Below are 27870 nucleotides of genomic sequence, written 5' to 3'. Positions count from 1 at the left end.
GGAACCCTGCGCCCACGTGAGAGACTCGGATGAAGCTCCTGGCTCCTGGCTTCAGATTGGCTCAGCTCTGGCCATTGCGGCTGCTTGAGAGTGAAGCAACAGGTGGAAGATCTTCCTCTCTGTCTCTTCTTCTGTATATCTGACTTTGTAATACAAATAAATCTTTACCAAAAATATGCACTTTTATCTACTTTCATTCTCTATTCTTCGCTGGTGAAATACAACATAACGCTTCCTCCTTTCTGAACTTGGGCCATACTGATGTTCTTTATAAACTACTTCCTAGATGGTACCAAACTACAAATTTGTTTGACAAATGTCCCAGGCAATTAGGAAAAAAGAAAAGGGAGGGGGGAGAACCAGAAGATTTCATTTGTAGTTTCTAGTTAAGGCAAAACAAACTCCAATATTTAAAAAAAAAAAATTAAAGGCAAAATGACAGAAAGAGAACAACAGACTAAGCTGTTTCATCAGCTGGCTCACTGGGCTGGGCCAGTAAGAAGGCCAGAGCCAGGAAATGCATGCAGGTCACCCCTTACGTCCCTAGGAATGTGCACGAGGGGGAAGCTGGATAGGAGGCAGAGTGGCCATGGCCTGACCAAGGCATCCCAATATGGGATGTGGTACCCCAAGTGGCAACTATGCCACAAACCCATCTCTACATTGATTCTAAAGTAATCACCAACAACACCCTTGGAAGTGGCAAGAAATGACTTATAGCTACACGGAATGGCCTTGACCACATCAGAGGCCCTCCTCCCGGCTTGCCTGCCACGAAGGGCGGCTCTGCGACACACAGACGGATGACTCCAGGTCATGTGCACTCCTTTCTGCAAGTTTCAGCATCGCAAGGCAAGCCCTGGAACAGTGGAACAGCAGGCTACATGAACTCAGTCAACTTAGAAAACTCCCAAAACAGAGAATGTAGCAAGCTTTGTTTGAACTCATTACTGGGCACTCATTTCCAACCAGAATCGGAGCTTGTAGATGGAAAGGACAGAGAGCAGTCCCATGGACAGCAACAGTCTGCAAGTCAGGGGACTCTGCCCTGGGCCTTGCCCCCTCAAGCGACCACTAAATGCCACTTGTCGAGAAGCAAATGTGGCTGGCAACAAACCAATGGTTCCGTACTTACACATGGATCAGTGTTAGGGCACAATGGTTTAGGTCCCACCTGCGACAAGGGTATCCCATGTTAGCACTACCACAACCTCCCCCTCCCCACTTCCCAGCCAGCTCCCTGCTGATGCTGCTGGGGAAGCAGCAGAAGACGGCCCAAGTGCTTAGGCCCCTGCCACTCAGATGGAAAACCTGGATGGGGCTCCTGGCTCCTGGCTTCAGTCTGGCCCAGTCCCAGCTGCTGCGGCCACTTAGAGAGTGACACAGTGAACAAAAGATCTCTCTCTGTTGCTTTCTCCCTCTCTGTAACTCTGCCTTTCAATAAATATATCTTCAGACCTTCTGATTAGTCTAAACGTGCTAGCATATAAACAAGAAAACTTTGGAATAAGCATCAGTGTTGTGCATTAGCAAGGAAGGAATAATTTTAACCCTGATGTAAAACAACAGTCTTCCAATATCTTCAATCTTATATCAAATCACATATTGATTACATGTGCTGTAAAATGAACACGTCAGGCAGATTCTTCCACTTGGCAATTCACGTCACGTTTAAGAGTCTCTTCACGGACTCTTTGTACTGGCAAAGGGCCTGCTCACTGTCCCCCTCGTTCTTCAGGCTGGCCACGGAGCGCGCGTACGCCTGCACATCCTCGGTGGCCAGCAGCTCCTCCTCCCCGACGCCCGCGCTGCCCTCGGCCGCTCTCATCTGCACAAGCGTCGCCAGGATGTTTTTTTCTGAAGAGCTATTTTTCCATATATACTCTTCCATGTCTGCCTCAGTTTTCTGTTTTTCCCATTCTTCAGTTTTCTGAAAGAAAAGAAAAATGAGTTCTGAATTCTGGGAAAAAGATATCAAAAGAGAAAGTTTATTTGAGAGAAGCATGCGAGGTGGACATGTGGCACAATGATGAAGTAGCGGCCTATGGTGCCCGCATCTCGCAGCATGGCCATGGCACCCACATCCCGACCACTGAACCCGATGAGAGTCCCAGCCACTCTTGCTTCCAGAACAGCTTCCTGCTCAGGCCCCTCCTGGGGGACAGCAGGGTGGCCCTCCTGCATGGCAGACAGAGTTCTAAGTTCCTGGCTTTGGCCTTAACTAGCTGTGGTTGCTGTAGGCATTTGGGAGTATAACTAATCAATAGGTGGAAGAGTTCTCTTCCTTTTTTTTTTCTGTCTGATTTTCAAAGAAAATGAACACAACAGGGGTCCAACACAGTAGCATAGTGGCTAAAGTCCTCACCTTGCATGCACTGGGATCCCATATGGGCATCGGTTCAAATCCCGGCAGTACTGCTTCCCTTCCAGCTCCCTGCTTGTGGCCTGGGAAAGCAGTCTAGGACAGCCCCAAAGCCTTGGGACCCTGCACCCGCATGGGAGACCCAGAAGAAGCTCCTGGCTCCCGGCTTCAGGAACACCGAAAGCGAGCATCATGTATTCACTGCTGCCAGCTTCAGTGGCATTTTACTGGCGGCCCATCCCCTCACGGGAAAACGGGAGGGCGCCGGGGGCCTCCCACTTATTCTACACCTCTGATGCCTCTTCATCGTGCCAGACTCGAGTCAAGCTCAACCGGCTCTTCTTTCCCTGCTGGCTCTGCCAAGCCCATTCCCTGGGCTGTGGTTTCGCTGGATAGCAAGTAGGGACAGTGGGCAGCTTGTTCATCCATTCACGTGTGCCACTAATTGATGACACAGCCTTTGGCTACCTTAAGAGTCACAGTTACTCCCGCTGTTCACCAGCGCTTCATTGAATTCCTTCACTTTGACATGCAGAGCACTGGGCAGAAATCACATCACATCAACACCCCACCATGGGCCTTGGCAAAAGATATACTGTTTAAAACACTTTTTAAAAAGGGGAGTTGGAATGAAAAAAAAGGACAAAAACGTACAAACACAGAATGAAGTAACCCTCCCCGCCCCTGCTTGGGTTTCCTTTGTGTTAGTCCAAGGCGCTGATGTTCCAAAGCACAGAGACTGCCAGGGCAGCGGGACACGGGTGGTCTCAGCACTGACCCCTCTCCCCGTGGGCTCTGCCTGGAGCCAGGGACACTGGCACGCGGTGACTTCCCCACCTCTGCTCTACCACACGTTCAGACTCCTCCTGAAGTTCAACTGCAATTGTTTTTCGTGTATGAATAACATAACACTAATTTCTGCACAAAGAGTAAAATCCCATCTTTCATGCTAAAGAGATGCATCTTGACCAGCAGGAAGTCTTTACATTAGCACTGTGAAATGCAGATTTGATGTCTACAGCCATACCACCCTCAGTATATCCCCTCTTTCTCATCTGATTTCAGAAATACAGATTTGTATCATGAAACAAATTCATTGAAGCAAATGTTTGTGTATAACTTTCAAAATAATGTACAATGAGCACCATCTTTAAATTTTTTATAGAAACAAATAAATGAAAAAAACTTCATCTGTAACATAATCCAAATAATTCACACATTTACAAAAACTGAGAATCTCAAACAGAAACAGAAGTCGTTCTGTAAAATCTGGCCTAACTTTACGTCATTCTGTGACTGTCCTAACTGGGGTCAGTGTGTGGTCTAGCAGCAAGGATGTCTCAGTCCCACGTCAGAGCACTGGGTCCAGCACCACGCGCCGGCTCCTCTCACCAGCTGCTCACTGCAGCCCTGCGGAGCCAGCAGATCAAGCTCCTAGCTCCTGCCAGGCCACAGGCGGCCTGCAGCGAACCTGCAGCTCTCAGCTCCTGGCTCGGATCCAGCCCAGCCCTGGCTGTTGCAGGGTTTGGAGTGAATCACATGATAAGAGATTTCTGTCTGCACATCTGTGTGTCTTTCTCTTAGCTTCTCAAATAAGAAAAATATTTTTAAAAATCATTAGTAATTCACCAGCAAGCTAGTTATTACCAACATCTAACCAGAGTGCTACATCTTTTACTATTATTGTGTTTCTTCCCAATGAATTGACCATTACATATCCGAAGTTCTGAAATGGTCAACAGACCAGAGAAAGACATTCCTTTAGGCTCCTGCTTGAAACCAACAGCTTCGGCAAACTGCTGGTCTTGATTAGGAGCCAACAGAAAGCTACATCTTACATTACTGAAAAGGGAGTTTACCTGCTGATCTGTCAACTTATTTTTGGAAATACGTTGAAAACTCTAACTCTTGAGAAGTAACACCAGATCCCTGCTCAGCAAGGCCTTACCAGATTAGACAAAACACCACGTGGGACCATCACTGTCTACCACAGCCGAAGTCCCAGTCTCTGTCACAAGGATGCACGCAGATGGGGCTGCTGGGAGGTAGTCAGGCACGAGCACAGAAACCACAGGACAGGGCAGGGCAGAAGTACCCAGTCTTTACAGCACCCTCACCCTCCCGACCCCCCAGACTTTACAACACCTTTCCCATCCTCCCAGGGAGGAGGAGCAACACAACACAGCCAAGCACTTTCTTCCTTGCTTCCATGTTAGTCTATCTATTTTTTCTGTAATTCATTCTGCACAATGTTTCATCTCATCACTTAATGCCTAGCGTTGTGTCACACAGGATGAAGCAATGGCTGAAACCACCACCATCCCACCTGGGAGCACCAGCCGGAGTCCTGGCTGTCCTGCTACTGCACCTGGGAAAGCAGCGGGAGATGGCCCATGCACTTGGGCCCCTGTCACCCAGGAAGGAGATCCATACGGAGCTCGTGGCTCCTGGCTTTGGCCTTGTCCAGCCTGGCTACTACCATCAGGAAAATGACCAAATGCACACAAGAGCTGTTTTTCATTCCCTCCCTTCCTATTTCTGTGCCTTTCAAATAAATAATGTTTTAAAATCAGTGTATCAAGGAATAAAAACTAAAATGTAGTAATTGTTGCTGTCGGTTATTTAGATGAGTAGATTACATGCTCTGAATATTCAAAGACAGCAGAGTACAGATCTCACCTTGTGTAAACTGTCATACTAAATATATACTGTACATAGAAACTGGAAATACATGCACTTGAAGATCTAAGAAAAAAGCCTTCTTCATCTCTGTATTATAAGCAATTTTTTAAAATCCATACTGAGATAATGACATTTGCTAGTTTCCATAAATTCACCCTGATGCAGCCAAGCATCCCCCAGAGGAGACGCAGAAGTGAGTGAGCTAAGATTACACAGGCAGCCGGGATTCCAAATCCAAAAAGTGTGACTCCAACGGGTAAGGCGCATTTCACTCCTGTGTCAGCCACAGTAAGGCTGAAATGGCCTCCTGTGGCCCTGGGCAGCCGGGGAGAACTGGTCTGGTGTGTTTATTCCATCACATCCCTTACCACCTCCAGGCACTGAACAATCACTCTCTAAAGCATCACCACAGCCCACAGCTGAGGCCGTGTGACGTTCATGCCTCCTGACAGCCAGGCTCACTGATGTCCACTTCAGGACCCTAAGTGTCCACTGATGTCCACTTCAGGACCCTACCTTTACATTATTTGGAGGCGGGAAGAGGAGAAAGGAAGCTGGCATGACGGCTCGACTGGCTAATCCTATCCTCACCAGCATTAGGATCCCATAATGGCACCGGTTCGTGTTTTGGATACTCTACTTCCCATACAGCTTCCTGCTTGTGGCCTGCGAAAGCAGCAGATAGCCCAAAGGCCTGGGACTCTGCACCCGTGTGGGAGACCTGGAAGAAGCTCCTGGCTCCTGATTGGCTCAGCTCTGACCACTGCAGCCATTTGGGGAGTGAATCAGCAGATGGAGTATTGTCTCTTCTTCTCTCTGTAATAATCTGTCTTTATAATTAAAATAAAATAAAAAATTTAAACTGCTCTAGATTTTGTACTTCAGCAATATCCTTCTACTGAGATCCAGATGGAAATTTTCTGAGTTTCAGTGCTATGTGCTCCACATAACCGTGATTACTTTCTTCTCAAATGCTACTGAGCAGTAACTTCCAACAATGTGTTACAGAGCCAAGAGCAGCACACCGTTGGACACTACGTGCTAGAAGCCAGACACTGAATTAAGGAATGACTCAATACTGGACTAGATCAGGGGGTAACAACCACGTCAAGCAGGAATTCCATACTGGTGAATGAAAAAAGACAATTTCAATCCAGTAACAATTCTGCTGCAGTAGCTCTGTAAATTCCCAAGGCTCATTGCATTTACTGTTTTAAGCATCCTCACCAATGTATTTGTTTGAAAGGTACCAAGACATTCTTCAATTCTACCTACTTAGGACAGCAAGGATGTCTTATCCTGGCATCAAAGTAACTAGTACTAAAAAAAAAAAAATCAAAGCTCCATGCACAAATCCAAATTACAGCTTGCCTGGATTTACGTCATGGAAGCACAGACAGAATCTAGTAAGTCAACTTTCATTGAATTTATTTATCGCTGTCAATCTCCTTCAGGGCAAATTCACTTTATAGGCTGCTGGCAAAACAAGAACCTCAAAACAAGTTGGCTTTTATTGTTCGTTATTAGCTCTTTATGCAGCAGCCCCAGAGATATAGTTAACTCAGTCATGCTGCTGATTCAAAAAGGAACTTAATTAGCTTAAGCCAAAGCATGCCTACAATAAATAGACAGGAAACACATTACCAGCCACTATGAGGTTGCTCCTGAAGCCAGGAACTAGAAATTCCAGATGAATTACGATAATGACAACAACTCAAAAGAGCTAACAGGTGGCTTTCACTCTTTACTGACCTTGAAATAAAGTCATATTTCCCTTTCACCTATCTGTTGTCCTAAAACTGTTTTAATTGCTAATACAATGAAAATCCTGTGAGGGGCTGGTGTCATAGCACATCTGTTGCTTTTGACACTGCCATCCCGTACTGCAGTGCTGGGTCCAGTCCTGGATTTTTGCCTCCCTGCTGATGCACCTGGGAAGGCAGAAGCCCGCCCTAGGGTTCCTGTCACCTATGTGGGAGATGCGGATACAGTCCCAGGCTCTTGGCCTCACCCACTCAAACTGAGCTGTTTAGCCACCTGAGGAGTGAACAAGTGGATGAAGAGCAGAAGATGAGGGGCAGGCAGGGAGGGGAATGGAGAAGATGGGGGAAACGCTACCAACAGGGTAAACAACTGCCGTATGAGCACACAGAATCCTGGTGTCCTGAAGCTGGAAGGATAGTCTAAAAGCAAGAGCTGTCACTGTCACTCCACAGACAGGCTGCTACGCCCGTCCCCACACTCAGTGGAAGGGATGACATGCTGTCTCACAGCCAGTCAGCCACCACGCCTCTGCTCTCTCAGAGAGGTCTCACTACCTCTTCACCTCAGTGTGCTCTCAGGCACAGAAAAGCAATCTGTCCTTCAAACATTTTCAGTAATTTCTGTGTGTTCAATACCTGAGAGAAAATGCTATTGAGATGCCTCGGCTGGACACAACCTACAAAAATGTAATTTGAATGCATACTGGAAAATTTTTTTAAAAACATTTAAAATTTTGAGTTACCTAAGCATAGGGCTAGCGACTCTCGTCACAAGAGCTAATGCTACTGTACAGCACAGAGCGATACTCAGGAAGCCAGGCCATGCCTGCTTTCCACAGCACAGAACTAACCGCCCATAACTGACCTGAACCATACCAGTCAAATGTTTACACAAAGGCTATGTGTTAACTAAAAATTTTAATAAGCATTTAAAACAGCTTCCTACAAACATTTAGAACTTTGTTCCGTGGTTTATTTACAAATCAGAAATTCTCAAGTCATACATATAATGATTTTATTCTTCCTAATCAGAAAAAAATGAAGTCAGATTTAAAAAGGCAAAAAACCAAACCAAAACAAAAGCAACTAAGCTCCAAAGTTTCCAGGCAATATGAAAAGCTATGAATTTTAAGGTATGTTGGACATGTAAGTCCAGAGATGAACCGAGTAACCTATTTTAAATCTTCACCTTTCACCTCTGTATTCAAGCCCTGGGACATTTCCCTTGCTTCCCTTACTCAGTGCTGTTCCCAAATCATTCAACTGAGAACTTTACACACAGACATTTTGGAAGGTTAACACAATCTAAATCACAATGACGAAACCAGTCAACATGCACCTGCTCTTACTTACCCAAGACTCATGGTACAAAACTGTCAGGAGATACATCGCATAGTCAAAATTCTGTCTCTTTAAAGGACACCTTTAGAAGAGAAGAGAGAAATTAAAACATATACAGAATAATTTGCAAAATTATATAGAAGACAAGATTTTCAATTATTTTTCTGCTTTTGAAAAATTCTCCTTAGAATAATTCAGATGTTTCATTACTGAATATTTTTACATGTTACTTTTTCTTTATCAATAATCTGTACATTACAACAACTTTATGCTATTTTAAATTACTACTGATTCTAAATTCTCTTCACCACTGTAGTGCTAAGAACCTATTTGACAATAAGAATATACCCTCTGTGTCTGTTCGGGGACCTAACGAGTTTAGATGGGACCCTAATGTCAGCACTGTCTCGCCTGGGCTGAGTTCTTGAACACTGAGCTAACCCACACAATGCTGTACTGCTGCTGGTGTACTGAAGATGGAATAACCTGATTCAAACATCTACATACCTATGAGATGGCATGCTAATCTTCTAGAGCAATAAAACAGAGATGACTACTGAATGGTTACCAACACACACACACACACACACACACAACTACCTGAGAAGAAAGCGACATTAACAGATATTTAAAAAGCTTCAGGGATAACATATATGCTAACAGTGATTTTTCAGCTGCACAAACTAACACCTCAACATGGAACACACATTTTCTAGTACCAGGGAAGGACTAAGACAGTACCTTAGAACTCCATGCTGGGAAAGCCTGGCTCCTAAGCTGTCCCACCCCTGCAGACTCCCTTGTGTTAACGCTCCTCTTCCCACAGTCAGTATGTTGAACTAAGACTCAGTTAATGCCCAGATTTGCAAATGCTCTGACACTGGAAAAGGCAGGCTGACAGGACACCTGCCCACTCATTTTTCTCAAGTTATTTTTTTCCCCTTTAAGAAAAGTCTTGTGTGTTGACACAACTCAGAAACAACCAAAGTGTAACTCTAGAGGAAAAATAACCATATAGTGAAAATGTATCAGTAACTTTTCTCAGCATCAAATGAAAATAATTTATCAATTCATCTATAATAATTTAAAATTTACGCAAACCACACTTTTGTCTTCTAACATCATCCCTGAATTTTATATACACGCATGTATCAACACTAAGATTAAAAGAAACAGCAAGTGCAGTTGGACCAGCAATCCTCTCTATATGCATAAAGAACACAACAAACGTTGGCTGTTCTGAGGATAGTAAAAACACAAATCTGACAAGCTCTAACACAGCAGGTTGGCACAGAGCAGGTAACTTCTTTGAAGAAGCCACCAGGGGACTATAAGACAGTAAAGGAATGCATGAGACAGGATGCTGAGCTGCTCGCTCCGTACCTGTCTGTCTTGATGGTGAGCACATCGGTGGTCGGGCAGTACCGTTCTCCCACAAGTTTAATCAATTTCTTCTTTGCATGGTCATCTAAATTCAAACTGGAGAGTTTAACCTTAAAAAACAACATTTGGGAAAAAAAATTACTTCATGTAATTTAATGAAATAAAGTAGCCATGTTATTTACATGAACAATAAACCCACTAGAAAGCAAGCTTTCCCAGCTGTGTTCTGCAGTCAGTGGCTGGCATGCACGCTGATCTTACTCATGGGCAAACAGGAGGGGAAGAGACGAAGCTCTGAAGGCTGGGCACTGGCAGCTTCCCTGAAGCGGGAAGGGTCTGTGCACAGAGCAAAATCAGGGTGCTGAGGAGTAGCGCGAACAGAACTCCACCCCGTTAGTGTCAGGAAAGCTGGAATGCGGAAATACAGGCATGAACCTTCAGAGCTCCAAGAAACTGCCACCATGCAATTCTGAGGCCTGACTCTGCAATGGGTGTAAGCAGATCTATTTTTTAAAAGCTTCGCTACTTCGTAGAAGCTTGATGTACCAAGGAAGAATCAAAACTTCCAAAGTAATTCAGCTCACCGTTTCCCAAATGCTAACGCTAGTCCCTCAGGCATGGACAGAGAATTATTGATCTCTTCTGAACAGATTAGACAAGTCCTAAGTAAATCTGAGTTCTTCATGGTACCACTTCTTACAGCAGGCAATATGCTAATGAGCAGTCTGAAATTCCAAGATCTGGGCTTGGTGTGTAAATGATTAGACTTAGGATTCTACTTTTGAAAAGTAGTACTTCTGACAGCTCATGGAATTAATTTTCTTAAGAAAATACAGACTAAATAAACATACATTTTAAATACTTTGAGTATTTTTCCAACTTTATTCCTCTATTTGAAAGGCAGAGCAAGAGAAGACTCCTCCGCACAAACTGGTTCACTTGTCAAACACCGGCCACAACCTGGGCTGGGTTCAGAGCTCCAGCCCATCATGTACAGGGAGCGCAGGAAGCCAAGAGCCTGGGCTGTCACAGCTGGCTCCCGAGACACACAAGCAGGAAAAGGAGTCCGAGTGAAGTTAGCAGGACTCAGTCCCCAGACAGTACCCCAAGCTATAGCTTAACCGGCTATGCCACAACATTCACCCCTTTTCTTTAAATCTCCTACTACACAGGCAGAGAGCAACAGAGAGACAGATTTTCCATCCACTGGTTCATTCCCCTCAAGAGTCAGAGCTGGGTTCGGCTGAAGCCAGCACTCAGGAACTTTATCTGGCTCTCCCACATAGCAGGAACTCCTGCACCTGAGACATGTCCTGCCTGCCACTTACACAGGGCACATTCGAGGAAGCTGGATCAGAAGCAAGCAGCTGGGACCAGAGCCAGCATTCCCATATGGGATGTTCCAAGCAGGGGCTCATTAACACACTGTGTCATAATACCTGCACTTGAACACACGTATTTACACAGAACTACAGCAGGAGCTTTACCTAGAGATGAACGGATTTGGCACAGGAATACAGATTACTTTAAATGCCAGAATACAGCTAAATAAGGTAAAACATTGTATTACTCTGTTGTTTGTCATAATGAAACCCTCAAAGACGGCTTATTTAGCTCATAATTCTGATGTCATTCCACATTAGGGGATAATTTATTTGTATTTCCGATTTCAGTGTCAGAAAATGTGCTTTGCTGGAATTGATCAAAATATACCACCATCCACAAATAATGTTACAGCACTAACGTATGCATTTACATTAAATGGCCATTAAAAGTAAAATGAGGACCCCAGCTGTAGGCAACTGCCTAGGCCACCTTGTACCTAGGCAAGTGTTGCACTGCTGGCAGAAAAGCAGCCAAGAGTTAGCAAACATTCTGAGCCAGGTTAACACAAAATCTGTGTTAATTACACCATGACACCAGACTGAACTAGACTCCAGCATCTGCTGGTGCTTGCAAGAGCCAACATAGGTATAGGAAAGGCTGGTTATGCCATGGCACCTGCTAGTCACATCAAAGTTGGTTCTAGGGATGGACCAGGCTGTAGCACCTGTTGCTACAAGGAAGACTCAGGGCTGGGAGTGTGTCTGGTAGAGGAACTTTCGGGACTCCCCTCTGGGCTGGTGCTTCCACTAGTGAGTGTGAGAGCTGGGAATAGGGGTGTACTGGCCTGGGCAGGGCTGCAGTATCTATCAGCTGGCCTTTGTGCTGGGTCTGGAGACAGGCCAGGCTGGGATGTGCTGCTGCATCCGAGGGTGTGTATGAGACCAAGATGAGATGTGGGACAGACTGGGCTAGGCCATAGCACATGCCACCACACGCACAAACAAGACAGGGCAGGACTGGTGGAAGTTACTGGGGGATTGCCCTGACAAGGCCACTGCACCTGTCAGGCCTGAGGTGCTGTAGCATCTATTAATCCATGTGAGAGATGGGGCTGGAGGCAAAACTGGCCAGGCAGCTGCATCCATGGTACGTGTACTGGCTGATGCAGGTAATGATCAATCATGACCCTGCACTAGCTGGCGCACACAAGAGTCAAGCCTGAGGTCACCCCAGGTGAGGTTTCTTTGGACTCCCCAATTAGACAGCTGAACTCAAATCCATACCACAGGGAAAAAATCACAACACAGGTGATCTAACCTTGGAGAGCATTTGTCAGGACTGGGCCTCCTCAGCTGCTGATGCCTCTGCAGTAGTCAGCATGCTCAGATGGAAATGAGGGACATGGCAGCCAGTTCACCTAGGCCAGCAGAAGAAACTGAGTGCCTTATCAGAGGATAGAAAGCAGAACAGTTTGGACAACTCTCCTGGCCAACCTTTGCAGCAAATGCCTGAGCCAATGGATGCACAGAGGTAGGCTTGGTCAGCCAGTAGAGTCTATGGATGCAGAGAGGTGGGCTTGGTCAGCCAATAGATCTTGGAAAGATTTTCTTGACCCTGGTACAGTGAAGATGACAACGTTTCAGAACTATCAAAACCACTCAAGTAATACACTGCCAACACTCTTCATCACAGCAGGGTCTCTAAGGTGTCATCAAATGACTATCTCATCCCCAGGTGCCAATGTAGTTTTACAACAAACAGCGGTCCCCCTCTCCTTGACCCCCTAGCAGACCAGGAGAATAAAAGAAAGTAACTGAAACATTTGTCCCTCCCACTTTCAACCATAATCTCAACTCTCCCCACCCTAATTAGAGACTCACTTGAGCGTACACTCCTCTCAACTTTGTAAACAATATTTAGAATAAAATTTTAATTTTTTAAAATAAATAAGATTAGCAGTCAGCATTGTAGGGTGGCAGGTAAAGTTACTACCTGTGACACCAGCATCCCATGTGGGCACTGGTTCAGGTCCCAGCTGCTATGTTTCTGATCCAATTCCCCACTAACATGCCTAGGAAAGTGGCAGGAGATGTGCTTGGACATTTGTCACCCATGTAGGAGATCCAGAAGAAAATCCTAGTGCTTGGCTTCAGACCAGCCCAGCTTCAGCTGTTGTACCTATTTGGGTAGTGAACCAACAGATGGAAGATCTCTCTCTCTCCCTCTCTTAAAGTTTGTCATTCAAATAAATAAATCTTTACTAAAGGAATATCCAATAATAATGGAAAACATTTTCACCAAGTAAAAAATAACAGATTACTACACATATTTAGTTGTCACTGTTAAAAATATAGAAACGGGGGCCCAGTGTGATAGCTGGAAGGCTAAACCTTCACCTTGCATGCCCAGGATGGCAGATGGGTGCCAGTTTGTGTCCCGGCTGCTCCACTTCCCCTCTAGCTCCCTGTTTATGAAATGAGAAGGCAGCAGAGGATGGCCCAAAGCCTGGGAACTTTGTACCCTCATGGGAGACTCGGAAGAAGCTCCTGGCTCCTGGCTTTGGATTGGCTCAGCTCCAACTGTTGTGGCCACTGGGGGAATGAATCAGCTGATGGTTCTCTGAAAAATCTCATCTGCCTTTCCAATAAAAATAAACAAATCTTAAAAAAAAAAAAAGACACTGACTATAAATAAATGAGCTGATAAAGTTTATTTGTTCATAGAAAAATTATGAACAATTTCATCATTTTAAGCTTTTGTTGTCTTCCAAATTTTCTATGGTAAATACATGCTTTTTAAGCACAACTATAGCATGTATTTCTACATAATGTTTTGTAGTATTTCTTAATTTTAAAAAATCTTGAGGGCAGGCACTCACCACAGCACTTAACGCTGCTACTTGGGTCTCCCTCAGCCCCACCCTGTACTGCAGTGGGTGGTTTGAGCTTCAGCCACCCTGCTTCCCATGCAGCTTTCTGCTGCTGTGCTGTGTATCCTGGCGTCAGTGGATGCTCACATGTTTTTGGGTCCCTGCCACCCACGTGCAAGACTCAGACTGAGTTCCTGGCTCCTGGCTTAACTCTGGCTACTGCAGGTATTTGGAGGAATGAACCAGAGGATAAAATTACCATCTTTTTATTAGCAAATGAAAAACTAGAGTAAAAAGAAAAAAGAAAATCGCTTCTTACCCTCAAGGTTACTATGCGTGCCTTGGGGTTGCGAATGGACGGTCCTGATGAGACATAGGTAGCTGTGTCAACTTCGATTGGAAAATGCTTCTCACACTTCTCATCAGTGTCAAGTGCAGTTGGCCACTCGGTGCAGAACTCTGATTTTCAAAAAAATCTCAATTATGGTTTCACAAATAAACTGAATTGTAACCCATGCACCAGACAACACCAAACGACTGAACTCTCATAGGACACACGCATCAAAGGGAAGGGCAGGTTCTGCTCCAAAGCTTGTATGAGCATCCTTCAATCCTTAGCTCAAACAGGTGTACCTATCTAGGGAATCCAATTAGGGGAATGCTTTGGGTACTGCCAGGGTGGTGGGAAGCAGGGCTCGCAGTGGAAAGAGAGAGCGTGACAGGCACAGGGCAGCTTTGCACACACCCAGTTCCTTCCCAGCCAAGGCGAGCAAGTCACAGTGCCCAGATACTGCTAACGCACTCCCAGAGGAAGGCTTCTAAACAGCAGCCGAGAGGAGCTAAAAGCATCTCTGGAAAAGCTATTTGCAGGAAACGGAAATGTGGTTAACTATGCTTCAGAACCTGAGCTGAACAGAGCTGTAATCCATTTTTTTTAATATGCTTTTATTTTTTTTAATTAACTTTATTTTTTATAATGATTACATGGTTGATCAGAATGGGAAGGATCAAGATTTAAGGAAAACTGGGAACTCATTATTTCCAATTTTGCTATTTCTTCTTCTTGTTCTGGGGAAAGGGGAGAGACAAAGGTGGAAGCCACACATGACTTTCTACACGTCCCAGTACCCAGAGACGATGAAAATCCTTTTAAGTCACTGACATGTTTGTGCTCAAGTTCATTAATCAACCAAGTTACTCATGTTATTTTCATTGCTCTCTTTGATGTACTATTTACATCAATTATAATCCTGTACTTCCATCTCAAATTTACAGCTAACATCAGACCTCTGGGTAAATGTTTTCTGAAGCTGTTATTTAATAGTTTTCATTTGATATTGCTAGTGAGAGTAACAAATATGAGAATTAACTTCTTTCTTTACTTCTTTGCTTTCCTCTCTAAAACTCTAAAAGGCCTTTTGGGCTTTATGGTTTAATCTCTAGACTGTATGTAGGGATGGCCACTTACAAGACCAAAAAGCCTAATGATCTCATGGCCCCTGCCTCGCTTACTTGCACTGCCAGTAAAAACTCTCCTGACTACTGCTGTCTAGCTCAGTCTATCAAAGATTTATATAAGATTGAACACCCCCTTGGATGTTTTTATTTTTCATTGGAAAGACAGAATTACAGAGAAGGGGAGACAGAGAAAGATCTTCTACCCACTGGTTCACTCCCCAAGGGCTGCAATGGCCAGAGCTGAGCCAATCCAAAGCCAGGAGCCAGGAGCTTCTTCCGGGTGTCCTACATAGCTGCTGGGTTCTAAGGTTTTGGGCTGTCCTCTACTGTTTTCTCAGGCCAAAAGCACGGATTTAAAAGGGAAGTGGAGCAGCCGGGACAGGAACTGACAACCATGCGAGATTCTGGCACTTGCAAGGCGAGGATTTAGCCATTCACCCATCACTCTCTGACACCTAGGACTAAATAAATACGCATGTGCAAATGAAGAACAACCCATACTACTCCCTAAACACCCTGTTTAAAAGCCAATCCTAAATTACTTCAAGGGAATAAGAACACTCTGTAAATTAAAAAATTTTAACATTAAAAGAAGAAGAAAGTAACTGAGTGGAAATTTATTCCCAGAGTGATTCTACAGAAGAGTGTCAGACCAGGCACCTTGTAAGACAGACTTGCTCGGGGAGTCACGTGGACTCTTGGGTTTGCACTCCATTTTGTTAACCGTGAATAAGTCATTTCAATCACCAGATGATGATTACAGTTTTTAAATTAAATTACCTAAATTACATGTCTAAAAAACTCAGCTAGCTGGAAAACACATAATAGACTCCTATTAGCTTTACTTATCTGATAGGTAAGGCAAAGACTAGACTTTAAGAGACTGATTTTTATTTCACTTCTGACACTGATTATTAAAGTTTTGGTAAATTACCTAACTTTCCTGCATTTCAGTTTTTCCATCTCAAGTGAGATAAAACGCCTGAGCTGACCCACTTTGGAAGAAAACTGAGAAGAGACATTTGAAAAGCCTTGCAGTTATGTGGAAGATGCAACCTAAATCCAGAGCTTGGCAGAGTGTAAAGGCCTAATTAAGGAAAGACTCAAAAGTCCCTGGAAGCACTGTGAAACACAGCTGTGCCCTCCTGGTGGGCTGTGCAAGAACCGTGCATCACAAACCAGGACGTCTTACAGAAATGCCGCATTAAAATGGTCAGTTTCATGATTATCAACACGCGCAGAAGGTGTACCTACACACACTGGATGTTTCACATTAAAAATATTTCCAAAGGAGAGAAACTGAGAACAATGTACAAACACATTTATTTTACTAGTTATCTAAATGATCAAAAGGTGATCCATCATTTGTGCAAAATGGGGCACAAATCTGGAATGATGATCAGTTTCAGTTCAATTCTAGGCCCAGATAAACAGAAACACAATCTTTAGGATCAGAAAAGTATTCTCATCCGTCGACACTGGGCTACATATATGAAACTAATTCTTCTCCCTCATTTCAAATGAGGTCATTACTCCCAGGTTTCAGACCTTTTTATATCCTCTTCTCCTTTTTGAGTGGAAAGGACTCCCTAAAGCTCAAGTGTAAAGATTACATCAGCGCTGTCTGTCCTGCAACATAACAGGACCGGACTACCTGTGGAGAGTTTCCAGGCTTCTTTTTTTCTTCCTTTTCATTTTTATTTTTCCCTCCTGAAAAGTCTTAATAACTATTAAGCAGAAAGAATTAGAGAGAAGGGGAGGGAGGGAGGAGAGGAGAAAGAGACAGAGTGAGCAAGCCATCCACTCCCTGGTGTCCCCTCCAGGCCAGGCTGTATCTCCTATGCGGGTGGCAGAGACCCAAGTATTCAAGTCTCCATCTGCTGTTTCCCAGAGTGCACCAGGAGCACAGCTAGAGCCCACTCAGAAGCTCTCTCTATTGTGGAACACAGGTGACTCAAAAGGCAGTGAAACCAATGTGCCAAAAACAAAACAAAACAAAAAACCAAAACCAATATACCTAACTCACACTTTTCCCTTAATCTTCATTCATGTGGTCTCTAAAGATTCACTTCTATTTGAAGGGCAAAGCTACAAGAGAAACAGACAGAGGTCCACCATGGCTAGAGAGCAGCAGATCCAAAACCAGAGCCAGGAGCTTCCTCCATGTCTCCCATGTGGCTACAGGAGCCCAAGGACTTAGGCCAGCCTCAGCTGCTTTTCCAGATCATAAGCAAGAAGCTGGATCAGAAGCAGAGCAGCAGAGATGGATCAGCACCTATCTGAAATGCTGGCGCTACAGGCAGAGGATTTGCATGCAATGCCACCATGCTAGCCCTTTCATTACGTGCCTTCTATAATTCAACAGCAGCTGTGAGCAAGGACTGCGAATTCTACTTTCATAGTGACAATCGCTTATAAAGGAGTCTCACACACACACAATCAGATGCAACAGCTAACAATTCACTGAAAAAACTTTAAAATGTCTTCTTTTAAAAAAATAAAGCACCGTGGTGCAGGAGGTTAGGCCCATGTGGCACACTGTGTCCACACAGGAGGATTCAGGATCAGCTCAGCCTCCTGCTAACAGGGACCATGGCTATGTCCACACGAGAGGATTCAGGATCAGCTGAGCCTCCTGCTAACAGGCGCCATGGCGGAAGCAGCTGACAGCTCAGCGCCTGGCACCCTGTCACCCCCTCAAAGCCCCAAGCGCAGTGCGTAGAGCCTTGTTTAGTTTGGCCCAGTTGTTGCAGACACTTGGGGTGAATCAAAGGATACAGAATCTGTCACACTGCGCTTCAAATAAAAATGCTCAGCTTTGTTAAAAGAGAAAAAAGCTAATGACTAACCAGAATGTAAGGCTGTGTATCAGACTTCATATTCTTATGTTGAAAGGCAATACAAAGTTTATGTAAGTAAACAGTCACATACCTTTAAGAACTTCACAGTGCTTTTTAATTGCTACAGGAGTCAAATGCAGAAAATTGGGGATCTAAAACAGAAAAATGCACCAGGTGAATTAAATATCAAGAAGAAAAAAAAAAGAATAAAATCCACCTTTTTTGTTAAACCAAACTTTCTGTCACAGATGTGCTCAACCTCAGGCGCTATCCTGACACCTCGGACTAACTTGCATTATCCCGTGGAAAAACTTTTGGATTACAATAAGAAGACTGCTCGTGAACTCAGGGAGAAGGCGGGCATGGGCAGGGCTCCCACAGGCACTCACTGAGGTCTGGGCCAGCACCCCGCTTACCTTGAGCAGTTCCAGATTTCCCTCCTTTGCCATGGGCACACCCTTCTTCACAGGGTAACCCATCCGAACAGGAAGAGGGACCACGGACGGTTTAAATGGTGCTGCAACTGGGTAAACACTGGGCCAGTCCTGGTCAACTGCCATTTTCTCGGTCCTAGGAGGCAGTGCCTAAGAAACACACAACCATTTAAATATAAACATATTCTTGTATTTCAAAAGAAAATGTTGCAGTTATGAGAAACAAAAGCAGAATTGCAACCTCCGTGAAGTGTACCTCCCACAAAGCTGCTGCAGTTCTGGCACAGGAGCCTAACCAAGTCTGCACAGTTCCCCCAAAACTCTGGCCAGAACCATCCACACAATCACATCCTCTCATTACAATGTCTCTGTTTAATCAGACTTTTGGCAACATTTTTTTTTTAACATTGTTTTGGTGAACAGATGAATTAATAACATGCTTTAGAAATATTTAAAATGTCTTTGATGTAAAATGGAACACAATGAAAGATTTAAAAACTTGAAAATAAGGAATAAGCAAAATAAAAAAAATCCAATCATAGAAATAAGTAAATTCAGGCTCCACAGACTGAGTAAACACAAAAGCAGAACTATCTGCTAAGCCCACAGAAAACTCCGGCAATCACATTGGCTTGCCTTTTATACTGCATTATATGAAGTAGAAGACAGTTAAAGTGGAAAAATCTAGCAATATCAAATCTGGCATAGCACTTAAAGGTGACCAAGTAGTATTACTGTGAAAGTCACCTCTAAATGACTGTAACTTGGGCCCATTCAATGGCCAACAGCATGCCCTTGTTACTACCCCACGCTCAGCTGCTGATCTTACGATCTGGACGCCTCTATAAACACGCCCATAAGGCACCTTGAGAAGGATGTAACACCACAGGCTGCACGACTGTTACAGACATCATCAAGAACAGCTCTGTCTGGTTTAAACACCTGTCTTCTGGAAGTATGCAAGTAAGCCTCTTCAGGAGGTTCTATGCAGTCAACATAACCGGAGGAGTCTCCCGGGACACCCCTGACGCCCTCTAAGGAAGATTCAGCTCACATTACAACTTCTGAATTGTCACAGACTTTACCTTTCTTCTGTGTGTCCTCTCACTTCTGGGTCTTTCTGTTGTTCCTAAAAAAAAAAAAACAACACAGCAACAGAATTTCATTAACACAGACTTTCAACACCAATCAGGATCCCATAATTCAAATGCATTTCGTGAGCATGAAACAATAATTTTCTGTACACTGAGACACAAAAAATCTGCAGAAAGTCAAAAAGAGTTAAAAAGCTGGTACTACAGCCCAGCCAGTTAAGCTACCACTTGTAACGCTAACACCCCTGCAGAGCCAGTTTCAGTCCTAGTGGAACCCAGCTCCCTGCTAAAGCACCTGCAAAAGCAGCAAGGAACGACCCAAGTGGTGGGCCCCAGCACCCACGTGGGCTAGCTGGATGCAGTGCCCAGCTCCTGGCTTTGGCCTGGGCCAGATCTGACTGTCGCTGCCATCTGGGGGGTAGACTTGTGGATGGAAGATGCCATACCCCCTTCTCTATTCCTGTTTTCAAATGGAAAAAAAAAATAGAGTTCAGAAAATTCTATACCTAAATACATAGTTCATTATATTTGCTGCTACAGCAAACTCATCATCTAAGGAAAAATTTTCACACGATTTTATCTTATTTGAGGGCCCAGCATGGCGGCCTAACGGCTAAAGCTCTTGCCTTGAACATACCAGGATCCCATATGATCGCTGGTTCTAATCCCAGCAACCCCACTTCCCATCCAGCTCCCTGCTTGTGGCCTGGGAAAGCACTCAAGGACGGCCCAAAGCCTTAGTATCTTGCACCTGCGTGGAAGACCGATCCAGGCTCCCAGCTTCGGATCAGCTCAGCTCCAGCCATTGCAGTCACTTGGGGAGTGAATCATCGGACAAAAGATCTTGTCTGTCTCTCCTCCTCTGTATCTGACTTGGCAATAAAAATAAATTTTAAAAAAATTCATCTTATTTGAAAGGCAGAGTTATATAGAGAATGAGAGACACAGAAAGAGTAGAGACCTTCCATCTGCTAGTACACTCCTCAAACAGCCATAACGGCTGGAGCTTAGCCAATCTTGGGTGGCAGGGACTCAAAGGCTTGGGCCATTTTACACTGCCGTCCAGGCCACCGGCAGGGAGCTGGAGAGGGAGTGGAGCAGCTAGGGTTACCAAGCTACACTGCCAACACCAGCCCTTCAGTATCTCCTTTTAATTTTATTCACTGAAACAAATATATTATCCTTACTTGGAGACCACTTTCCATCAGGAAACCAGTGAGGAGCAAGGGGCTAAGGACGTCAGACTTGGTGTCCCGTCCAGTCCCTCCACCCTTTCTGAGGAATGCTACACAGCTGGCCAGCCTTCCCAGACCCGGCCTTCAGCCATCTCAGGACTTGCTATGCTCTCTGCCTGCAATATACTCCCCACTCCATCCGCCTCATTCCTGTTCCTTTCTCCTCCCATTCCTTCCTCTGACAAGTCTCTGTGCTCATTCATCTACAATGAGTGATGCTGTGAGAAACCAGGACCCAGTCAATCCTTGCTCTCCACAACGCAGCCTGTCGCACAAAACATCCTTCTGACAGGTCATTTCCATCAAGTGGAACATGGAGAGCAGGGAAATGAACCGAGTCTGTGTGCGGGTGTGTTAACTGTGCATGCACTTCAAGTGTCAACTTGCCTCCACTAGGGGATGCCCAGGGAGTTGGGAACACGTCTGGGTGCTGTGGGAGGTGTCTCCAGAGAATAACGGTGAGGGAGAGGATGGACAAGCTGGGTGGGCACCATCCCCGAGGTCTGGGACCCTGACAGAACAAAAAGCCGGTGATGGGCACTCTGCCCTGGAGCTGGGGTTCCCTCTGCCACCTTGGACGTCAGAACTGTGGCTTCCCCAGCCCCTGGACCCAGCACTGTGCCTCCAGTGTGACTCTAACAGAGTTAGGCAAATCCTCCAGGGAGAAAGTAAACCTCAAGCCGACACCTGCAGGGTGAGCAAAGAGGGGAGCCACAGAGATGGCGAGGGGAGAAAAGTTTCGAGTGCAAGAGAATACAGAAAATCAGAGAAAATAAAGATTCAACAAGGCTGAAATTTAACAGTAGAAGAAACAGCTGAGGAGGGGGGGAAAGGCAGTTAACAAATTTATCAGCCACCGTGCGAGCTCGGCAGAGCGCTGGCTGTCTTTTCGTCCAGTCTGCCTGACCCCTGTGAATGGAAGAGCGCCGCATCCAGTTGTGCGGGACAAAAACACGCGGCGGCCTGAGACGTGGTCGTCCCCCGTCAAATCCACGGGCCAGCCCCGTCAGGTGCACCTCAAAGCACGCCCTTACCCAACCACACCGCCTAGACCTCCTTAACCCACCGGACCCCAACACCAGCCTCGACTGGGTCCCTGGCCTCCGCTCCCTCACAACGGATGACCTTTCTGCTCAAAGCCTCCCGGGCGAGTCCAAACCCACAGAACAGAACGAGAGCAGGCCCTTGGGGACCCCGTGCCGCCACATCCCCTTCTCCGTCCCTCCGTCCACGTGGGCACCCGACGCCATCCATCCGGCACCCTGGCGCCTGCCTGAGGAGCGGCCGGTCACCTCAGCCCCTCGTCCGCTGCGTGGGAGCCTCCCCATGCGGCCGCATGCCCTTCCTTCATGTTCAGGAAAAGAAAGAACAAACAAACAAACAAAAAAACCCTGGCCGAAGAGTGTGTGACCGCGAGAGCGCAGGGCACCGGGCAGGGGAGCGCAGAGGTCACCCCGCACGCGCGCTTCTCCCGCTCGCCGGGCCAGCCCCAAAGCCCCGGACGCGGCGCGGCAGGCACTCACGCGGACTAGGTTCCGCAGCAGGAGCGCTCGGCGACACGGCCGCGGAGAAGGCGCGCAGGACCCGGGCCCGCGGGTGCAGGATGGCCCGCCACACGAGCGCGGCGGCCGCCATGGCTGCGAGGACGGGACGCCGCAAGGGACACACGCCACCCGGCGAGAGGGCGCTTGCGCGCGCCTCTGGCCCCGCCCCTTAGGGTGGAGCGACAGGAAGCGCGCGAGCCTGGCAGCCGGAAGGAGCCCAGATGTTCCCTCACGTCGGAAGACGTCGTGTAAAAAGAGCGACAGCAACATGAACTTAGCCAGTGCAAAACAGATCGGCGCTAAGGGGCGAGAGGCGGGACCCGTGGCGATTAGAAAGACAGACGCTCAAGTTTTAAAACCTCCGCGTTTTAGGAGCTGTGGGATCTTAATGGAGGCTGGTGTGTGTTTGATACAGGACTGAGATGGACACGTACTGGCAACAGTCGCCGTCCGTTGGTTCTGCTGGCCGCACAAACATCCCGTTATTCCTACAAAATAGAACACAGTAAAGCACTTTGCCCTCTAACCTCTAGCTCACACCTTTCCTTAACGGCGCCCTTAATACACACCTATAACAATGTATGTAGCATTGATGATTCCTTCCTCCCCCCACCCCCCGCTCCATCATCATTAGAGGTCAGAGAAAGAATATTCTGAGCCAGTACTTCACTTACATGTTCATGGATGTGGGACAGCAGAAGTTGAGCATCAGGAACCCTCCAGGTCTGTTGTGTGTGCTGCAGGGTCCTGAGTATTAGTGCATCACCATTGCCTCTCGAGGGTGTATTAGTGGGCATCTGGGGTCAGAGCTACGAGCTGAACCCGGGAATTCAGTGTGTGACACAGCGGCATCCTTACCAGTGTCTTGGCTGCCAGGCCAGTACCTGCTACCTACCTTCCTGTGTTCTAAATACACATTTTAATGTATGCATAGAATGTTTATCTGCCACCATTAACATAGCATGAATTGACATTTACACTTTTTTAAAAATTTATTTGAAAGAGTTCTTCCATCCAATGATTAACTACCCATATAACTGCAAAGGTTAGATCTGGGCCAGATACAAGCCATGAGCCAGGAGCTTCTTCCAGGTCTCCCAGTTGGGTCCGGGGACCCAAGTACTTGAGACACCTGCTGCTGCTTTCCCTGGTTCATTAACAGAAACTGGATCGTAAGTGGAGCAGGGAAGACTCAAACCGCTGCCTGTGTGAGATGCTGGCACTGCAGGCAGCAGCTCAACTCGTTAGGACACAGTATGGAGCTGGCATTTGCACCTTGAAGCCTTGAATTCACCCAGATCGCAAAAGCTGAGCTTGAGTGGTGCTGTCAGAGACCTTGCCAGCAGGGAAAAGAAACGGACTTCTCAACCGACAGGTCGTTTTTACAGTGTGCACAGATAAGCATTGTATATGACTCCCCCACTTAACTGCAGTGCAGTGGGAAGCGGGGATTACAGCAGCCCTTTTTCCCCTTTCCCCAGGACTGCTATGTTTTGGAGATTGGTTTGGACATCCCCTAAGGACCCATGTGTGAAAGGCTTGGTCCCCAAGGTGGCAGTACTGGGAGGCACTAGAACTGTTGGGGAGTGTGGGCCTGGTGAGAGGTGTTTGGGTCTCTGGGTATGCTGTCAGAGAGTGCTCATGGGAAGGTTGTTACAGAGGCCAAGGAGAGCTCTCTGAAATTACACACGTGCCTCTTGGTTCCTGTGAATCCTGTGAAATAGCCCAGAATGCAGTGGGATTATTGCACATCTTCATGTCATGTGACAGACAGCAGGCCTACACGGTAGCCCTTGTCATCTCCTGTTTCCAGAAACTCAGCACACAGGAAGGTTCTGGAAGAAATCAAATGCTGCCCTCAGAAAGGCTTAGCGCATGAGCATGGGCACCTACCAAGGCCAACTTTGAGGGGCTCACAGAGGCTGGCACACAACCAGCAAGTTGATGGAGACAGGGAAGGACCAGACGGGCAGGAGCCATCCAGGCTAAGATGGTGCAATGGGGAGAGAACAGGGTGCTAACTCCTGACTCCTTCCTCTGATCTGGTCCTCTCCATGGGGTGTTCTGACTGCAAGCCAGGGGGCAGGAGAGCAGGAGTAAGCAGAGAAGGGGGCAGGGTGTGTGTGTAGGGGGGAGGAGACAGGGGTGAGGAAGGGTGAGGGACAGGGTGATGTGAGGCTCACTCAGGAGCCCTGACTTGGGAGTGGAATCCCAAGTGGAGTGAAACCTGTCCTATAATCCCGCCACCCCATCACTGAACCCTCCATCCATCCACCAGCAGGGACAACACAGCTCACACTTCAGAGTTCGCCCTTTCACCATCTCCAAGAAGGACACCGTGTTTTTTTTTTTCCAAAATCAGACTCCAAACATGACCTTATTATTCTCTCCTTCCACTTTATTACTGAGTAACTGAATGAAGGGTTAAATCACAAACCTCCTAAAACACAGCCAGTGCCTTTTTCCCCATTAACTGTGACATGAATAGATTTTGGCCCAGGTAATCACAGTCAATCAATAAGGAAAAAAAAAAATCCATACCAGAATTGCACCCATCAATGAGCTTGCTTATTGAAATACAATGTATGCTTTAAAAAAAAATTATTTATTTGTATTGGAAAAGCAGATTTACAGAGAAGAGACCAAGAAAAATCTTCCATCCTCTGGTTCATTCCCCAAATGTCTGTAATGGCTGCAGCTGAGCTAATCTGGAGCCAGGAGCTTCTTCTGGGTCTCCCACACAACTGCTGGGTTCCAAGGTTTTGGATTGATCTCTACTGCTTTCCCAGGCCACAAGCAGGGAGGAGGGAACTGGATGAAGTGTGGAGCAGGTGAGACAAGAACCTGCACCCATGTGAGATGCTGGTGCTTGAAGGTGGAGGATTAGCCAGTTGAGCCATCTCACTGGCCCCAGCGTTAGTTTCTTTCCCTTTGCCAGGCCGCATTCACGCAGTTCATAGGATGCTAATGTAAGCCTTGCCTACCTCCCTCAGCCCGTTGTTCTTACTCAGACAGTTCCCAAGCAGCTCTCTGATGGAGACACACTTTTCCGTGTCAAGGACAAATCGTGCCACTGCCTCCTGTCCTGGCAGATGGCTCCTGGCCATATCACTTGTGACGCTGTCCAGGATTACCCCTCTGATGTCTCGTGGCTTCCCAGGCACACCAAAGATGATAAAGAGGCCCAGACAATCCTCCCCTATCAATCTGCAGAACTCGTCCAACTTCTCCAACCGACTTCTCTTCCCCAATGGTTCCTCCAGCCTCGGCCCTGGGCTGGGGAGGTCGTGGAGTGTGGGTTCCACGAGAGGAAGAGCAGCCATCTGCAGCGTCTGCACGGCCAGCTGAAGCTTCACCTGCTTATCGGAGCCCCAGAAGGTCCAGACCCAGTCGGCCCCAAACAGCAGGGCCTGGTGCTTGGTCATCTTGGTGGTGGTTAGCCACTCCTCCACTCCGTTCTCCTGGCAGAAGGTGATGAAGTGGATTAAGAAGATCTCATTGAGGGTCTCGGCAGCTGGGCGGAGTTTACTCACGGGATATTCAAAGCCCAGGTACTCCTCCAGTTTCCGGGCCGCGTGGACCATGGCTCCGCTGACCACCTCACAGACACGGACAGCCTCCTTGCCGTCCTTCAGGGCCAGCTGTTGTGAGGTTTTCTGCCCCATTCTGTCTGCACCTGATCAATATGATCAGGTTATACACGGAAGTCACATCTGTTAATGTGCTCCCAGGCTCCTAACTCTACAGCTGACTCAGTGCAGTTAAGCTTATATATATCTGACTCCACAAACACACAGGGCCGCCCTGTTTGCCCACTGGGTGTGTCGCAGTCTCACGTTTTCCTCCTGGTCTACTGAGATGGAGATAACAACTTGGAGTACAAAACACCTGTTCTTGTCCGGATTACAGTCACTTGACTCATCTTCCAAAAGATACTTCCTCTTTCCAAATTGTAGCTAAGGTTACAACCAGGAGAACCATCTACCCCTTTCTACAAATAGTCTGCTTAAAAACTTCTTTGTGTGGACACACATTCAGAACCTCATTCAAGCCTACAGGCATTCAAACTTTAGACAGATTTGCTTATTGTTTTTCAAATCAGAAACAAAAGTCCATTTGTCATCCTGGACCAAAGATGAATAACAACAGCAAAAATACAAGGCAATTATCAGCTGACTTTATTTCCTTTCACATGGCAACACCATCAATGTGTAATATTTTGTAAATAAAATATATCATCAAAAATCTTTTGAACTTACTACATCAGTTATGTTGTATTGTCCTGAACAATGAATATTTGGCATTTGTAACAGTCTCCTGGTATTTTTAGCCAGGTTCTGATAAGAAAAGGGAGCTTTTTAAACAGTGACATAAATTCACAGCCAAGTAAAACCCAAAAGACAACAAGAGTCTAATATTAATACATCAGGAATGGCAGAACTCAAAAGGAGACGACTGAGTATCAGGTCATTCTGGTTATGGATAAATACAGTCAGTATTACAGGTTTCTTGCCCAACAGCTTGCTTACTTACTGGTAGTTTACAAGACCACAGCTCTTCAACATAATTCCTAAGCAAAGTCGCTTGGCATACACCAGACTGCTCACCTCCACTCCATTTGCTGGAATCCTGCCTTTCCTGGGGTGGGCTGCCAATCAGTTCTTGTGTAGCACTAAATGAGAAACAGAAGATTCTTCCAAATACTCCTAAAAATATAAAAGCAATGGAGTCATAGTGTTCGCAGCAGCGTTCACATGTCCACGTGTCTTGGTGTCACAGAAGAACACCAACTACATTTTATCTGCACCAGACAGCCAACAGAGAGCCGTCCTGGCTGCCTCAACACTGCTAGAACTCTGATCCAAACAAGCTGACAAAGAGCTAGCTTGTTCAAAAAGCCCCATTTGCTGATCGCCCAGGAAATGTACAAGCAACGTGCATAGGCTGATGCCAGTACTGTGATGAACTGAACAAAGAAGGGAAATTAAAAGCTTAATACTGTCAAAGTTTTTGCTTTGCTTTTGGTTTGTTTAAAAATTATGTGTATAAATCTTGCCTGGTGGGGGGAAGAGTGACCCTGAAGGCATCTCAGCTAAAAGGACATCTAAGACATCAAGTCCCGTGACCATCCTCATCAGGAGCTAAGGGGATCCCAGGTCCGGCATGATGACCTTCAGCTGTCCCATGCCATCCTGCTGAGCCACCGGAGGGCTATTTTATTTACACACATTTAAGTATACAAAATACTTTTTATACATGCATCTCTATAAAAATATTTTATATACAAGCATTTAACCCGATGAATCAATTTGGTTAAAATTCAGTCATCGAAGAAGATGGAGTACTGGGATGCTTCTGGAACCAGCTGGAATATGAACATTTTGATGACTAATTTTTTTTTGTTTATTTTGCTTTTTGTTTTTTAAAAATGTGATCTTACCACCCACCTTCCTTATGTCACAAAATAAAACTTCTATCTATGTACTGTATATATATATATATATATTATACACACATATATTTAGAAAAAATATATAAA

The 27870-nt window shown here is 46.0% G+C and overlaps 2 protein-coding genes and 1 non-coding gene across 5 annotated transcripts; all 3 read right to left on the bottom strand.

Annotated features, from left to right (window-relative positions):
* Positions 1–1558: 1558 nt before the first annotated feature.
* Positions 1559–27689, bottom strand: MRPS35 (mitochondrial ribosomal protein S35). Of its 3 annotated transcripts, none has more exons than XM_040987455.1 (8): positions 26939–27689; positions 19544–19587; positions 18441–18608; positions 18116–18176; positions 14046–14185; positions 9532–9641; positions 8161–8230; positions 1559–1930 (listed from the first exon to the last, which is right to left on the bottom strand). In XM_040987455.1, exons 3-8 carry the CDS (start codon positions 18582–18584, stop codon positions 1661–1663), a joined length of 795 nt encoding a protein of 264 aa, XP_040843389.1. In that variant the 5' UTR covers positions 18585–18608; positions 19544–19587; positions 26939–27689; the 3' UTR covers positions 1559–1660. The 3 variants fall into 3 exon arrangements, with proteins under 3 accessions (XP_040843389.1, XP_040843387.1, XP_040843388.1); XM_040987453.1 differs by lacking the exon at positions 26939–27689 and adding an exon at positions 22311–22436; XM_040987454.1 differs by lacking the exon at positions 26939–27689 and adding an exon at positions 22317–22433.
* On the bottom strand, positions 4046–4182 carry LOC121161164. The gene has a single exon (XR_005884647.1). It is a non-coding gene; the product is annotated as a small nucleolar RNA SNORA2/SNORA34 family (small nucleolar RNA).
* Positions 25221–26099, bottom strand: REP15 (RAB15 effector protein). The gene has a single exon (XM_040987456.1). It carries the CDS (start codon positions 25994–25996, stop codon positions 25286–25288), a length of 711 nt encoding a protein of 236 aa, XP_040843390.1. The 5' UTR covers positions 25997–26099; the 3' UTR covers positions 25221–25285.
* Positions 27690–27870: the final 181 nt, after the last annotated feature.

Source organism: Ochotona curzoniae, unplaced genomic scaffold, assembly GCF_017591425.1.
Source record: "Ochotona curzoniae isolate NIBS_2020 unplaced genomic scaffold, NIBS_Ocur_1.0 contig_4645, whole genome shotgun sequence".
Classification (NCBI taxonomy): domain Eukaryota; kingdom Metazoa; phylum Chordata; class Mammalia; order Lagomorpha; family Ochotonidae; genus Ochotona; species Ochotona curzoniae.
The sequence above is the reverse complement of the archived record's forward strand: the minus strand, read 5'-3'. Positions and strand labels throughout refer to the sequence as shown.

Coding starts and splice junctions, on each gene's coding strand:
- MRPS35 (XM_040987453.1), bottom strand. CDS start 22,422: ATGGCGGCCGCCGCGCTCGTGTGGCGGGCCATCCTGCACCCGCGGGCC. Junction 19,588..22,310: donor TGCTGCGGAACCTAGTCCGC/GTGAGTGCCTGC, acceptor TTTTTTTTTTAG/GAACAACAGAAAGACCCAGA. Junction 8,231..9,531: donor CTCACCATCAAGACAGACAG/GTACGGAGCGAG, acceptor TCTCTTCTAAAG/GTGTCCTTTAAAGAGACAGA.
- REP15 (XM_040987456.1), bottom strand. CDS start 25,996: ATGGGGCAGAAAACCTCACAACAGCTGGCCCTGAAGGACGGCAAGGAG.